The 16,892-nt window shown below is 46.9% G+C and overlaps 1 protein-coding gene across 5 annotated transcripts in view; it reads right to left on the reverse strand.

Moving 5' to 3' along the window:
• Positions 1-16,892, reverse strand: part of Foxn3 (forkhead box N3) — a 384,532-nt gene that overhangs the window by 101,774 nt on the left and 265,866 nt on the right. For all 5 annotated transcript variants that reach the window (XM_078050695.1, XM_078050694.1, XM_078050691.1 and 2 more), the window contains one exon: positions 8,067-8,131. In XM_078050695.1, coding sequence (XP_077906821.1) covers positions 8,067-8,131 — 65 coding nt within the window. The remainder of the gene's footprint in view (positions 1-8,066; positions 8,132-16,892) is intronic.

The raw sequence follows: 16,892 nt of genomic DNA on the forward strand, positions 1-16,892 counted from the left end.
TTCCCCTCTTTCCATTCTACATTTCCCTGAACATTGGATCTATGCCCGTAATGTCAATGGTCACTTCTGGATGAGCAACTTGCCAGCCCTGCCCCATCTCTTCCAAACTCCAGCCTCAGTTTCCACCTCCTCCTGGGGCAGCCACCCGGAAACATCAGATTCACCCAGATGCACCTGGCAGCTGCCTGGCCAGAGGACATGCTCAGGAAATGCTCTCAATTTCCTGTCCTCGGGCTGGCAGCCCCTGACTGCCATTTCTGCTCCTTGGCCTGCCAACCTCTCGGGGTGTCACACTGGATTTCCAATGAAGTGGCTACCAGAGACGCAGCCGAGACAATAACTGAAATTAAGGTCAGAACACGTGACGAGTGGTTTCCAAGATTCCACGCCACGCTGTAGTCACTGGGGAAGTCGGGGTGACTGGAAATGGGGCAAATCTGAAAGACCGGAATTAGCCAAAGACTTTTTTGAAAATTCCATTTCCTTATACCTTCTAAATAATGTAAGAGCAAGTGATCAGCAGAGCCTAGCGGCACCCCTTTAATCCCACCCCTGGTTGGGAGCAGAAGCCCCATCTGAATTTCTGATTGTAGTTATATAAAAATGTTTACTTGGTGCACAACAATAGAACATATAACACCAAGAAAAAAGGGGGCCTCTCCTTAAACCCAGAGGGCCTTCCCGGGCCAAAGGAGGACAGAAGGCAATTAGGACTTGGGGTGAAACATAGAGGGCTGACCCCTCCCCCACCCCATTCCTTTTCTGTTATTACTAATTTTTTTTTTTTCCAAATGGGTGCGCCTGGGGGCAAGGAACAGGAGGTCTGTGCATTAGGTGGTGGATGCCCTTGTTTGCACAATGGACAGAAGAGTCAGCTTGTGGAGCAAATGAAAGAAGCCAAAGAGCCCAGGGCGGCAGCTCCAACCAAATGGAAAAGGGCTGAGTGGCGGAGGCGGGGCGAACCCCAACAAAACCCAAGGTCTGGGGCCTTGGTGGAGAGAAGCAAAGAGTGACCCAGACTAGAGGCCAGGTGCTAAGGCCAGACATGGGGATCCTGCAGTGACAACCAGCTTTGAACAGAGAGAGAAGCCAAATGAGGGCGAGAGCAGGAACCATGCAGAGGACAAAGGATTGGGAGAAGGCGCCTTGAAGAGTTCTGGAACGTTCCTCCTTGAACACATTCACCAGGGGCCCGGGAGGTGCCAGGCCCGGGCCCTGACGTTCCCCTTCATGGTTCTCCTTTAATCTTCACAGGGATTCTGGGAAACACATCTGGCAGGCCCATTTTACAGTAAAAACTGCAGACCAAGTTCAAAGAACTGGGCCCCAAAAAGGGAAGTGCCCAAGCCTGGGCTCGGGGGTGCTTCCCCCGGCTTTGCACATGTCCAGTACCTAGGCGTGCTCAGCAGAGAGGGCGCAGCTTTATTTGTGAGCTAAGCAACCTCTCAAGGAAGCAGTCCTGTAAGTAAGGAATCGGGAGTCTGAGCTAAGACCCAAACAAGCTGCCCTTCAGATGTGGGTGGGGATCCAACAGGGCCTGGCCATCCCCAGTCTTTTGCCCCATCCTGAGACTATCCGTGTAAATAGCAGGGCAAGGGAAAACACCGGGACATCATTTGGAGGATTTTCAAAGAGTCCTGTTTTCCAAAGAGTCACCGTCACAGAGAATTGTTCCAGCAGAGACCCTGGCTAGAAATTTACAACAAGCTATTCTATAAGGTTTCCTGACTTGACTCCGGGGTCCTTGTGAGCGCCACAGGAGATGGGCATTGCTACCCCGGCAGAGGGGCTGCGATGGTTTAGCTATGTTCTGTCCCACAGAGGTTCCTGTGTTGGAAGCTAGGCCCCCAGTGTGGTGGTGTTAAGAGGTGGCGGAACCTTTGACAGGTGGCGCCCACAGGAAGGTGGTGAGGTCAGTCAGGGTGCCCTGGGAAGGGATTAGCACTGGTCTTGAAGAATGAGTGCCCATGAAAAAATTTTAAGAGGAGCAAGACTGTCCCTGGCCTCTCTCTGCCTTTTGTGATCTCCTCCACACCCACTCTTACCATGGAGAGTCAGGAGGCTCTTAGCCAATCAATGAGGCTGCCGATCCAGGATATCAACCTCCAAAACTGTGAGCTAAATAAACCTCGTTTCTTTATAAATAATCAAACCTAAGGTATTTTATGATAGCAATAACAAAATGCTATTGCCCAAGAAGCCAACATAGGATTTATTTCCAGATTGGCTGAATCTATTATTTATTTCCTACTTAAGATCCACGAAACCTTTGAAAATGATCTTATATCAGCACAGGGCTCTTGAGCCAGCCTGCTACCCGGCTGTGTCCTTTCCTTGGACCCCCCAGGGGACACAGCTGGCTGAAAGGGATATTTCCATTGAGTCAGAACAAGGCTTCAAAATCCATCTTAGGTTACTTTTTGGAAGTTGCGAAAATAATCAGAGCTAGTACTTCATAAGGACCCTCGACCATCCCTGAGGTGCACTCTTTAACTTACAGGTAAAGAAAAGCAAAGCCCTAGGGATACTGGGTGCCTTGACTAATGTCATGGAGCTCAAGAAGTAGCAGGGTTGAGACCAGAAACCAGGTGCCCCTGACTCAGCATCCAACGGGGAAGGTGGGGAAACTGGCATTCCCCAAAGCAAGTCATCTCATAATCCCAACAGACCTCATGTACATTTGACCAATGACAGGGGCCCTTGTGCACAGGCAGGAACAACAGGCACTTAAGAGCAGAAGAGCCAGTTTCCGGTTTCCCTATTTGCTTTTGAACTTGCGGTAGGCACAATCCTGCTCTATGCACTGAAATTACCTTTAACGGTTTCTTTCCATTTCATTAGTTTATCCCATAGATTGTCAGCAGTGAATGGAAATAAAAATCTGTTATTCATGTGATAGAATTTATTTTAATACTACCGCTGCATCCCAGGGAAACCGATTTGATAATAATTAGTGGCCCAGTGCTGGGGTGATAGAGAAAAAGAAGGTGGAGGGAAGGCCAGAGGGGGCAGGGTCAAGTTACTGACTGTTGGAAAGCTGCTAAAACCAGAGCTCTGGAGCCAGGGCACATACCTGTAATCCCAGCAACTCAGGAGGTTGAGGCAGGAGGATCACAAGTTCAAGGCCAGCCTCAGCCATTTAGCAAGACACTGCCTCCAAATTAAAAATAAAAAGGACTTGGAATGGTAGAGCATCATGGATTCCATCTCTAGCACCAAATGAACAAACCAGCCCAGGGTACTGTCACTGTGATGTCACCTGGGCTTCTAGCAAGGGAGTCCAAGCTGCCTTGTACAAGAAAGGCTGGGATGCATGGTCTGACCACAGAGTGGGCCCTGGGATCCTTGGGAACCTCCAGCCTACCCCAGTGCCTGCACTCAGGAATGCAGAATAAAGACCATCTTGCAGAGGGGACCTGTGGGTGGGCTCCAGCCTGTGCTCCCAGGAAGAGAGGATTAGTGAGCCCAAATGGTCAGCTCGGGTAGAATTAAAAAGGCAGAAACCTCTCTGTAACCACAGCTCTGGGGAGCTCTGAAGCCCACAGGGCCCAGAGAGAAGTGGCAGATAAGATCAGCAGCAGCTTGTAGCCACTTTCCGAAGAAGGCTTGGAGCTACCAAGGGCAGAAACTCCACAGGTCATTCTGGGATGAAACCATTGGGGACAACATGAAGGGTCAGACCAGGGACGAGGAATGTTTTCAATTATGATTCATGCACTCATTAAAACAGTTCATACAAGGGGGGTGTTTAAACACAGCAACCTAATTTTAAGTTTGATAGGTGAATGGAATGTGGAGAGGGAGACAGGGAGTTTGGAAAGAAAATGGATTGTTAAACTAATTAATTTTTTTTTTTAAGAATAGTATTTTGAACACAGAGATCATAACACAGAGACACGGATATGTGTAGATGGGAGGGTGAGGGGCACCTGTCAGCTGGCCACTTCAGCAAAGTTCTGATTAAGCCACACTTCTGTCTGTACCTGCCCAGGGTCCCATTTAGACAATGGGTTTGTCCCCTTCTGGGGCTCTGCTTGGTTTCTGCTCTATAAGAACTGAAGTGCTCTCTAGCCTGCCGAAACTGCTAGAATACTAAAATTTTCTTTCACAAGCTAAATGGCATTTAAAATAAATACTGTGAATTGATGGAATGACCAGTTATGTTAAGTACCCCCTGCCTGGTATAATCCAAACCACACCTTACCCCATTATCCTCCACACTGAGAGGTGATTCAGCAGCCCCTCTTGCCAGGGATTCTGAACCAAAACACAAGACACGGCACCCAACGAGGACCTGGAGTACTTCCAGTTAATTCTTGCAATTGGTTTTGTGCTGGAAAAAAATAAATGTACTAGGTTTCCACTCCACAGCTCATAAACCAAACAACCACTAGACCACACGAGCTGGTTCCCCATTGCAACTATGATGTCAGTCTGGTTTCAACGTCATTTTAGGTTTTCACTTCCATTTCTTCCCCTTGGGGCACCACATCACAGACGGTCCCCAACCAATGGTCTTTCAGCCATATGGTGTGCAAAAGCCAGATGCATTCAGTAGAACCGTCCTTTGAATTTTGATCTTGTCCTGAACTAGCAATACCAGGTCCGGTTCTCTCCTCTGATGCTGGATGGTGACAATGAACTGCAGTTCCCAGTCATCCCCAGGATCATGAGGGGCACCACCAACTCTCTACAGTATGCCTGTTAGATCCATTCTCGTCCTATGACATCTTTGGCTCACCCACTCATCTGGCTGGGCCCCATCGTAAGTCAAGGAGCCCCTGACAATATCAGCCGAGGTGTCTATGGAGCACTCAAGTTCTGCACCTCCTCCAAGTCCCCACCACGGTGATGCCAGTGCCCTATGATTTTCCCTCCCTGGCAATGCTATTTCTGCTACTTCTACACAAGCACATCTCTGATTTTCAAGGTCTTGCTCAAGTATCAATTCTCCCCAAGAAGTGACAGTCCTTCTGATCCCATCCTCCTGGCAAAAACCAGGCTCCCTCTCCTACACAATGTGGCACATCTGCTTGTGTTCACAGCCTGCATCTGTACCCTCTCAACCTCTGGGATGACTGTACAGAGGAGATTCATTCCCACTGTTCTTTGGGGATGGATGTTCTGGTCCTGTTGGGCCTCAATGCTAATCGCTGTGCCTCGACACCCTACTAACGAAGTTCTTTCCTAGTCTAATATCTTAACAAAACAAAACAACCCCCTCCAAAAAAAAACCTCACCCCACTACTTCTTTGTGGGTAAAGGGAGATTTGTGAGCATGACAATAAGAAAGTGGGCATAGACAGCTGGGTATGGGGGCACAGGTCTATAATCCCCGAGGCTCAGGAGGCTTATAGACAGAAGGATTGCAAATTGGAGACCAGTCGCAGCAAACTTAGTGAGACTCTGTTTCAAAATTAAAAAAAAAAAAATTTTAATAAGGACTGGAGATGTGGCTCAGTGGTTAAGTGCTCCTGAGCTCAAGCCCTGGGACCAGCAAATAAATAAATATAAATAAGAAAAATTAAAGTGGGCATAAATCAGATATCTTTTCTTCTACATGATTCTAATCTAAACCTTCCATTGTTGTTTCTTCCATTGTTTCTTCTTTATGCACCCATACATTTATTTGTAAAAGTTCTGCTGCTGGGCATTACTTCTGGCTGCCCTGCACCACTCACGAAAGGCACATGAAAATATTAATTAGGATGAGAAACATTCAAAATAAAACATACAATAAAAGTATCTCAAGAATGTGAGACAGAGCCAGGAACAGAGGCCCTCATCTTGTAATCCCAGCTACTCAGGAGGCTGGGGTAGGAGGATTGTAAATTTGAGGCCAGCCTGGGCAACTCAGCAAGACTCTGCCTGAAAATAAAATTTAAAAAGGATCAGAGGTATACCCCAGTGGTGGAGCTCCAGGGTCCAACCCCAGTAGCATCCCCCTACTGGCCCCACTCTAAAAAAAACACTTTAAACAGAATGAAATAAACAGAAAAAAACTCATGTTAACAAGCCTCTACCTACATGACCAAACTCTCACCAAGATTCTCTTGGTTTTCAAATGTACAAAAAGCTCTATAAAGGCCGTACCTGATTGGATGCAGATCCAACAAGCATTTGCCATATATACTAGCTTAATTCCCAGCATATAGAGCAATCAAGGAATTTTTTAAATCATGACGTCTACAACCACAAGACAGAACTCCCACAGCAATCACTCAGCATCAGAGACTTTATTGGTGCTTCTCTCGTGTTTTTGCCCCACAGAAACAAAGAACAATTGACATGCACACAGCAAATCTTAACTATGTGGATTTGAAATCCTATAAGAAAAGGCTCTAAGAAAATAAAAGCACTTTTTTTTAAAAAATCCAACCATTAATGATATTCATATATTACCTATGGTTCTAGAGGAAAAAGGAAGATGCATAACTTTGAAATCCACTTGAGAAAAACCCAAAGAACGTCTATCATCAGGGGCTAGGGATATGGCTCAGTTGGTAGAGTGCTTGCCTAGAGCAAGTCCCTGGGTTCAATCCCCAGCATTAAAAAAAAAAAAAAAAAAAAAAAAATCTGCTTCTAATGGTACAATCTGAAGGAAGAACAGAATAGTTTTTTTTAAAAAAACTACTCATTTTTGAGAGTGGAGGCAATTCCTTTTATTTTCTTAGATATTTAGGATATCTATGACAACTACTAAAATTAGAGTTAACCAAACATACCTGCCTAAATTGCACCTGAACGGAGCCAAGTGCAAAGAAATCCTTAAGTTCTTGATTTTACAGACCTTGAGAAAGACAGAATGCTATGGCACAGTCCATGAACAACCAAATGTGATGTGATCTCTCACAATTGTTTGAGCTACTCCAGAAATCTGAAGATAAATGCCTCTTCTCTTAACCACATGGATATTCTACCCCTTCACACAGGTGGTTGGCCTGGGCATGTACTTCTAAAGGATGGAGACTAACCAGCTCTAGACCAATCAAAAAGCAGTCACACCCTCACCGTGAGCCAGCACGGTTCTGAAGAGCTTGGTACAATCCAGTGCATCTGCCTTGGGTAGCTGTGCTCCCATGACTTCTGCCAGTCAGCAGAGGCTCAGGGGGACAGAAAACTAGAAGACGCTTGGAGGCTGGTTCTTCTACAGAGCAGATATCCAAAACAAAGTAATATCTCAAAGTATTTGTAATCCATCATTTTTGCTATTTTTAACCATTTATTCATCTTTAATCTTACCCATTTCAAAAGTAAATGTTGTGGCTCAGTGGTAGAGAGCTCGCCTGACACGTCTGAGGCACTGGATTTGATCCTCAGCACCATATATAAATACATCATTAAAATAAAGGTATTGTGTTCATCTACAACTAAGAAAAAAATTTTTTAAAAAAGTAAATATAGTCGGACACCATGGCACATGTATGTACTACCAACGACTTAGGAGGCTGAGGCAGGAAGATCACTTAAGGTCAGGAATTGGAGGCCAGCCTAGGCAGCACAGAGATGAAAGGCACTTTGAAATCCTTAAGAACACTGGGCAAGAGCTAGTCCAGGGCAGCAGAGAATGGGCAAATATCGGCAAGTGTGTCCCTAGCAAATGACGCTGTGGGGACAGGTTTGGGCGGGGCTCTACTCTGAGCCTCAGCACAAACAACAGCCTTCCAGGCCCACATGGACATCAGGGGACAGCAAGGAATGAGTGCACCTCCACGAGGCCAAGGGTCAGAACAGCGGAACCATTCCTTGTCAGCCCAGGGGCTCGCTCTCCTCAGCCCCGTGTGCATACCATTTTCACATCCCAATTGTCACGTCATCCTCATTCCACCAAAGCAACCCAGACGCTCTGGAACATGAGCAATGACAACGGGCCAGAGCAGCAGTCCCCGAAGCCTGGTTTTGACTCATGATTCCTACTTGAGTAGGAAGAAATAAAGAGAAGTGGGCACAAGACCCAACCACTCAGTCACGCTCAGTGCCAACCAGGGCAGCCCCCCTCTGGTTGGCACTGAGCACAAAGGGGTCAGGAGGGGATTGCAGGGCAGCGAGGTCTCCTAGACACCTACCTTGCAGAAGGGCTCCGTTTCTCTTGAAGAAGGTACTGCCCGGCCAGATGGGTGGACCTGATGGGCTGAAAGAGAAGACAAACACAGGTAAGACCCCTGCACGCCCGCCTAGGCACCCTCACGGGGCCTCGGACCATGGCCCCAGGGATGCTGTATTGACATCCTCTGAAAAGGTACCTTTAAAAATCATTAGGTGTGTTTGATTGTCGTGTGAGTATTCTGCTTACCATCTTGGCCCCCGTCACACCTGGGCACTGAAATCGCCTGCAGGTGAACAAACAGCACACACACAGCGCTAGGCAGCCCAGCTCAGAACTTCAAAATGTTTGCTAACTTGTTCCGAATGTCATGAATTTATGTGGCAAAGAACACCTGCCCATGTGTTCTGAAACCAAGTGGGTTTTCTTCTGGCACTTCCTGGTACCACCTGCCTATAGTAAATGCAAAGTTGCCCTTCTTGGCATTTCTACCACCAAATCCTCTCTGTGCAGATGCAACCTTTATCAACACCCTCCTTCCTCTAAGGCTCTGTTTTCCATTTCTTGGCTTAAAAGGTTTTACTCCATCCCCTATAAAACACTTTGCAGACATGTTACCACCCACAGTCTGGTCACCAGAGAGGCAAGAAAATAAGAAGGATCAATATTTCACAAAGACATTTACTGCATTTACAGATGAACATTTTCACTGTTTTAGAGCATCCAGTGGAAAACTTTACAACCAAGCCAGTCTTAGCAAAATATCCTTAGAGTGGAAAGTAGGTTATTCTAAAAAGGATTGGTTTAGATTAATGTTAGAAAGCACTTAGTTCAAAATGTTACTGCATCTGAGAGGCAATATAAATTACTTTCACTGAAATAGTACATGGCAAATGATATTGGTTAATGTATTATCAATCACATTCAGCGTTTAAAAAAACTAAAAAACTGGCCTGAGGAATACATTTGTAAGTCTGGCGGACACACGGACACACACACACACACACACAAATCTGAAGGGCTATACAATGAATGCTTCGCTAGTCAACTGGGGTCTCTGACGATACAGGATGGCCGCGCCCTTAACAAGGAAGAGAAATGCAATGATATTCTGCCTATCAGAATTTCATTACATGAGATACAGAGAGTCTTGTCATATAGGAACTCAATAGATAACTGCAGAGAAGTAGGAAGTTACAGACTAAAAATATTATTAAACATCAAGACTGTGGTAAATGTGCTAGAAAGCATAAATGGGAATATCTTGTTTATTGTGCTTTAAAGATATTGCAGGGATTTGTGTTTTTGTTGTTGTTGTTTTACAATTAAAGATTTCTAGCAAACCTGGGTCAAGCCAGTGTATCAGAACCATTTTTCCAAAAGCTCAGATGATCATTTGCATTTCTTAGTGATAAGGTATTTTTAAAATTAAAGTATTTACGTGGTTTTCTTAGATATAATGCTATTGCACACTTAATATACTGCAGCATGGTGTAAATATAACTTTTATACGTACCAGGAAACCAAAAAATTCATGGGACTTACTTCAGTGCCACATTTGCTTGATTGCAGTGGTCTAGCATTGAACCTGCAATCTTTTCGGAGTACCTGGACTGTGAACCTTAATGCTAATGAATCTTTTTGTTTAATTTTCCTTTATTTCTACTGTACTCAAAGTAAATGAGAACAATGCGTCTTGGCCATGGTTTTTCCTACACACCCAATTCTCAGCCTGGCAGGTGTAGCCTCCAAGTGACCAGGAATGTCACAGGAAACCTGCAGCCCTGGTTGGGGGTTCCACGGTTCAGAATGATGGCAGCAAGCTAAATTCTCTTCTGTCTCATTCCTGTCTTATTCCATTTGGGAGCCTTTAAGGCTCAAAGTCACATGAAGAATAACGTGCGTCAAAATGCTTAAGATGATCTTTTAACAACCCTAGCAAGCTCCCGGGGCTTTACCATCTTATTTTTACAACAAAGCAGAAAACAGCAAGCTGGCTGTGGCCAATACTGAACTGCCTGATTTATAAAGATATTTAAAAACTGAGGACTTCATTATAGAAGAGTTGGTGCTTCTAGAGAATTCAATAATTGAGTATTACTGCAGGAGCCTGGATATCCAGCTTACCGCCATCCAAATCTCCTCTTTATCCTGACCTTGATTTGGCTGAAAACCCGAGCAGACACCAGGGATGGAGCAAGTGTGGGGAACTGAGGTTGGATAAATCCAGTGGTTTAGATAAGGAAAATACTCTGTGTGATAGAAATCTACCTACAGATTTTCTACAACAGCCTTTTAACATACTTAAGTCACTGATCACAATTCTATAGCCATTCTGCTCTGTTGTCCCTCTAATTTGTGCTCCAGGAGTGGAAAGATGTGGAGTCTCTGGCCCAAGCCCCCTGGTAAACGGTGAATTCCTGAGGGGCCTCCTTCCAGCCCAGGGTTAGCCAGTTCCTGCTGTACTGACTGCAAAGCTTTTGAGCTCTTCATATTCTGTATTCTTCTTTTGTATGGTCCCTCAAAATGATATCTTCTAACTGTTAGAAGATTTGAGGATTTATGAAGTCCCTATTGAGAACTGTGCTCTGTGTTACAAAAGACACTAGGAAGAAAAAATTAAAAATCCTATTTGATGATCCCTAGGAACTTACTATCATACTCATCTACCTCCAACCTCCTCTGGTTCCATTTAAAGAGACAAGAAATGTCCCTGGAAAGGCTGATGGCTCTGGTTGCCCAGCGGCAGGCAGGCACAGCAACAAACTTAAGATAGATATATATTTTTTCCTTCTCTTTCTTGGCGTATTACCTTCTGAGCTCAGAGTTCATTAAAAACACATATGATTGGGCACAGAGGTGCACACCAGTCATTCCACACACGGGGGAGGCTGAGGCAGGAGAATTACAAGTTCAAGGCCAGCCTTGGTACCTCTGCAAGGCCCTCAACAACTCAGCAAGACCCAGTTAGTCTCAGAATGAAATGTAAAAAGGGGACTGGGGATGTGGCTCAGTGGCTGGGTGACTCTGGGTTCAATCCCTGGTGTGGAAAAAAAAGAAAGGACACACGCACACACACAAAATCACTTTAAAATGTATATTAACACATATCTTCTAGGGAAGAGACTGGTGGTCAAAAGTGTTTGGGGAGGGTCTATACCGCCCTTTCCAGGGGCAAGCCAAGAGGAGGGGAGGTTAGCGCCCACTGAGAAGATGGGGAGCTCCTCGCCCCACGGTGTGTGAGCACATGACACTTGTGAATGGTCACTGCCATGTGAAATAGCCACTAAGGTCCCCTCTAACCTGGGTGCGTCTTAGTCACCTTGTAAAGTCCTCACATTGCCTAACACTGAGATTAAAACAATCATTATTTACTGAGCACAATGAGCAACACTTCTCCACCAGCCCCTCTCCTTCTGTGAGGTGGCAGGGCAGAATCACCTTCCCCTTCTACAGATTGAGCAGAAGTCCTGAGAGGTAAAGGGACTTAGGGCAACAGGGGACTGGTCAGTGACCAGCCCATGACCAGACCAGGGCTCCTGGAGCTGGCCCAAGGGACCGCAGAGACACTTTGTCAATGCCCCAATTTCATTTCTCATCTTTCTGCTTTTCTCTTCCAGCACCAAGCTCCCAGGCATGCCTCCCCATGGAAGAAGGCTGTGGATGGCATTTTGTGAGCAATCTCTCCAAGGCAAAGTCCCAGGCTAGAGAAAGCAATCGGAGGAGCCACACGTGAAAGACTCACGGGCTCCTATTAGCAGAAACAATGGAAGGTGGCCCCACAAATGTCTCCTTTAAATAATGTGCCCACAGAATCCCACGACCTTCAACGGCACACGCCAAACCAACCCTGGGACAAGGAAGCAGACCAACAGGTTAGGAGGGCCCTGCCTGCCAGAAAGCCGGTCTGTGAGCTGGCATTTGAGAACACTGATCCAGCTGATCACGGAGACTAGCGGCGGGCCAGCAAATCCCGAGAGAGGAGCGATACCGTCCTGAACAGCACCGTCATCTGCCAGAGACCCACAGACCTAAGTCATCCCCAGGCCTCGCACTCTCAGCTGCACAAGGAACTCCCAAGGGGACACTGTGAGGCCACAGGCTGTAGGGCTGCCTGATCCGTCAAGTGTCTGTCCTACACTCATGGGCTTTAACACTGTGAACGCAGCCCCCTGGCAATTCTGGAAGACCCTACCTCTATCTGCCAGCCTGGACTGTCTGTGGGCCTAATGAGAAGCAAACTGAGAAAAGTCCTTTTTCCTAACAGCACAGTTGCCAAACATAAACTGCTACACCTAAAGGACAGGAGGCTAGAACCAGGATGGGGTGGGGGGAGGGTACCTGAAAGAAGGCAGAACAGAGGACACAAGCTGACGGACTTCCGGTGGATGAGAAGTCGGATTCACCGAGTAGAAAGGTGGCTGCCAGGGCTGGCCCAAGGGGAAGAAGGATAGGTGCAGAGTTGCAGATGAAACGAGTTCTAGAGATCAGGGGGCCCAGCAAAGCAAGTGCCCTTGGTGCCACTGAACAGCACGCTTAAAAATGGTTAAGATGGTAAATTTTATGTCGTGTGTGTTTTATATAAATAAAAATGTAGGAAAGAGAGGGAAGGAGGGAAGAAGGAGAGGACGGACACAGGAACTATGGAAAACAGTGAACAGAGGCCTGAAGATACGGGGCAGGAAGGATGATCCAATCCATGCATTTCCCATCTGAACCTCCCCTGGACGCCCCCAGAACAGTCCCCATGCTTAAAAGTGGATACCCCAAACCAACTGGGGAAGAGGAAGAGGATGCCATAAAGACTAGCTCTTCCCAATTTAGTCCTCTCGCTTTCCCACTGTCCTTCATGCAACGGAACACTGATTTCTACCACATCCCTAGCACTGGATGTGAGAAGCACGACATCCACCAGCACTCTGCTTACCCAGGAGTAAATGGTCCAGGCAGTCCTAAGACGGGGGCAGACTGAAGCAGGGAATGAGAGACTGAAAGAGAGAACACCTTGGCATTCATTGCTTTAACCTCCGTGGATTAATCACAAGAAAATATTAGAACATCAGGGCAGCCCAGACAGACACATGCTTGCAAGGTTTCAAGGGTCACAAAACATCACCCACAATTGGAGAAGCAGCACTAGGGGCTCTGGAGATCACCTGGAATTCTCCTGAACACTCTCAACTCTTTTATAACCTCCCCAATAATAAAACATGAACATCTGGAACATCTGGGCATTCAAAAGGATCTCTGGTCCAATCAGAGGTACAGTGGAGACAGCACCAAGGGACTGGATTCAGGGAATCTGTGCAAAATGCAGCTGAGGTCTTTTAACTTCTCAAGCCTGTAAACTGAGGGGCAAATGATAGTATCTAGCTGGTGTGAGAGAAGGAGGTTGGGTGTTAAAAAAAAAAAAAAAAAGGTGCTCTGTAAATGGCAAAAATCTCTGTGGTTGTCTCAATGACAAGAAAACTGCAGTTCAGAGAAGTTAAGTGACGAGCTCAAGGTACACAGTGTCACTGTGGCAGTTTGCAGGGTGCAGCGCTTCCTCATTCGCACTCGACTCTCCCCGAAGTGGCCCTCTTCTGCATTCCTGAGACAGCCACGGCAGCAGAACTTCCCATCTTCCTCTTTCCTGTAAAGATGCTGCGTGTGTGAGATGCTTTGAGATCTTCTAAGTGCTATTTCCTCAGTCCAAAAACACAATAAGCGGTCCCTCAAAAACCAAAGAGCTGGCAGGGAACAGTATCACAGTGTCCACCTCCTCTAAAGAAGGCTGAAATAAAGATAAGTCCATCCGAGTCCTGTGCAAATCCCAACTGGTGAGCAACTAGGAGGTAGAGACCAGGTGAGACATCCCAGGCTGATATCACCAAGTGACCACACAGCCCTCTCTGGATCCACAAAAACTGCAACCAAAAGATTGGCAAGATTATTTGAGGGTAAAACACTGCACACGGGAAGAAATGGAATTGCTTTGTGACTTGGGCCGAATGTTAAAATCGGAGGGATGCCCGTCCTGACTTCCTGCCGGCAGATATCCCTGTGTGCCCTCTACCACGCAGGCTGTGATGTGCCACCCCAGGGCTGACATGGCTGTGAGCATCCGACACAGGTCTTGAAGTTTGGGTTTCACTCCTCGCCACTGACCACTGGGGTTTTTCTCAGCATTATTGATATTTGGGGCTGGACAATTCCTTGTTCACTACCACTGCCCCTTTTCTCTGAAAACCTGGCTCTCTCGACTCTCCTCCCATTTCCCAGGATAAATACCTTCTGATCTCAACCATCACTGAACATCAACAGGTGTCCAGGTCTTCCTTTTGGCTTCATAATTCTGCCCCGAATTGATAAAGCCCAACAGCTAACAGTGTGGCCTCTGCTCCTTCAGGTCACAACCTCCGGGACTGGAGTGCGATTCTCTTACTCTCAGAGGTCACCACGGCTTCTCAACCTCCCCAGCCATTCGGGGACACTACAGTTCTGAATCTGCCCCCTCCAAATTCCAGATGTTGCCAATAGGACAGTATAAAGAAGTTGAGGCCTTTTAGAAGCTACATTTGCCTTGTGAACAGGATCAGGGGCCCCTATAAAGGCTTGCCAGAGGGACTGTGGCCCCTATTTGCCCTTTGCCATGTAGGGATGTGACATTGGAGGCGCCATGTTGGAAGCAGACACCAGGCCCTCACCAGACCACACCCCTGCCAGCACCTTGATCTTGGACTTCCCAGCCTCCAGATGGACAAGGGATAAATTCCTATTTTTTGTCGATTACCCAGCTTCCGGTATTGTTTTAGGAACACAAATGGGCCACGACAAGGGGAACTGAGCTCCCCTCAGCAGCAAGCCCTCTCTGTGCCTCCCCCAACCCCGACTCTCACATAAGAGGCTTTCTCCACTGACTAGATCGTCGTCTCTGTTGCTTTTGACTTTACTGTCTTCAAATCCTTTCCTCTGCAGCCTGGAAACACCCTCCCAGCCTGGCATCCCATATGCTTCGCTAGCGTCTGCCCCACCTGGCCCTGGGATCACTAAGGGCATCCCCAGCCTTCGCTATCTCCCCTCTTTTCCTAAGCAAGTTCATGGACTCGTGGCAAATCTGGGTTTTCCAATTCCCCATCTCTAGCTCATCTGGTCTCCTGACCCGGGGATGTACCTGGAGCTGGATCCTGACTCGGCATTCACCTGCACACCCCCTTCATGTCTGTCCAAACCAGGCAGCAGCTTCCCACCTCTGCCTCCCCAGCTGGTCAGTCCCCTCTAGCACAAGCCACAGTGTCCTGGATTTAATGACACTGGTATTTGTTTCCTAGGACTGCCACAGGCTGGGTGGACACAAGCAACATTAACTTAATGGTTTCACAGTTCTAGGGGCCAGAAGCCCAAGATCAAGGTGTTGGCAGGGCCCGTTCCTTCTCAGGCTCTGAGGAAAAACCTGTTCCAGGCCTCTTCCCTGGCCCCTGGGGACTTGCCAAACATCTTTGGTTCCATGATCTTTGCCTTTGTGTTCACAGAACAGACCCTGCCCCCAGGGATGTCTGGGTCCAAACTTTCTTTTTATTATAAGGATTCCAGTCATATTAGAGGAGTCCACCCTTTAGTATAGCCTCATCCTATCTAATTACATCTGCAACAAGTTAATTACAACAAGTTAATTTCCAAATAGGGCCATAGTTTGAGGTACTGGAGGTGAGGAAATCAACACATAAATTTGGGAAGGGGGCACATTTCAACCCAGAACCATCTGTCACTATGCCCCACACAGGACACTTAACTCCCAGAAACACCAATACAGGGCTGTCTCTTTTTTCCTGAACTCCCAGAACCTATTGCTGTGCTAGGAACCTGGCTGGCACCTATCAAATATTTATTGAGGGAATAAAAGTTTACACTTGAATTTAGCATCCCTGTGAGGGATGAAAAGGAAAAAAAGTGGATTCCCCCTTTGGAGATCCCATCTACAAAGCTCAAGGTCAAAAGTCTGGAGTTGCTAACACTGCCCCAGGGGACCCCTCTAGTTCCTCACCCATTCCAGCACCTTCCCAGGGTCCACCACTTTCCCTCCATTTGCATTCCTCCACCCAGGCCCCAGGTCAACTCAGGAGCTGTTCCATTAACATTTCAATGGATCCCCCACCTCCAAGGTCTCCCTTACTGGGTCAGCCAGCCTAATGCCCCTGCAGCTTTCCCTGAATCCAGCCTGCTCAAGGCTCTCCCCTGGGTTAGCAGACTTCTCCAAGAGGTGGAACCAAAGGTTGGCGACACTGTTTCTATGTTTCTAGTGCCCAACTGAGGCGGTTCTCTTTCATGCCCCTCAAAGCCTGGTCTCATGCTCTCTGCCTCTGCCTGTGTGCATCAGGGCCTCAGCCTGCTAGGCAAGTGCTCTATCACTAAGCCACATCCCCAACTCCCTGTGTCTTCTTTGGTTCTTCATATCCCATCCATCCTTTAAGACTCAACTCAAATCCCGGATCCCAGAGAAATTCTTCTGGCCCTGCAAACTCCCCTTCCTCTCCATTCTTCTGGCAATTATGGTTGAACAGCTCATTTGGGAATTAGTCATACCAGGTTGTGTTCAACTCTGATGGCCTTATACCTTTTATCCACTTTCCACAGGTAGGTGTGTGTGTGTGTGTGTGTGTGTGTGTGTGTGTGTGTGTGACTTTAAGAGCAGAAAGGCCACAAGAGCAGAGGCTTAGGGTGGCTCTCCTCCCAGAACTGGGTCAAGTTCACTGCACACAGAAAATGGTTGTCATAATTCTACTAAGTGATTTTGAAAAATAGTAGGAATGCTACACACGTCGTTCAAACAGAATTATTTCAAATGCTAAGGATTAAAAAAAAAATCTTG

This window comes from Ictidomys tridecemlineatus, chromosome 5, assembly GCF_052094955.1.
Source record: "Ictidomys tridecemlineatus isolate mIctTri1 chromosome 5, mIctTri1.hap1, whole genome shotgun sequence".
In the NCBI taxonomy this organism is placed as follows: domain Eukaryota; kingdom Metazoa; phylum Chordata; class Mammalia; order Rodentia; family Sciuridae; genus Ictidomys; species Ictidomys tridecemlineatus.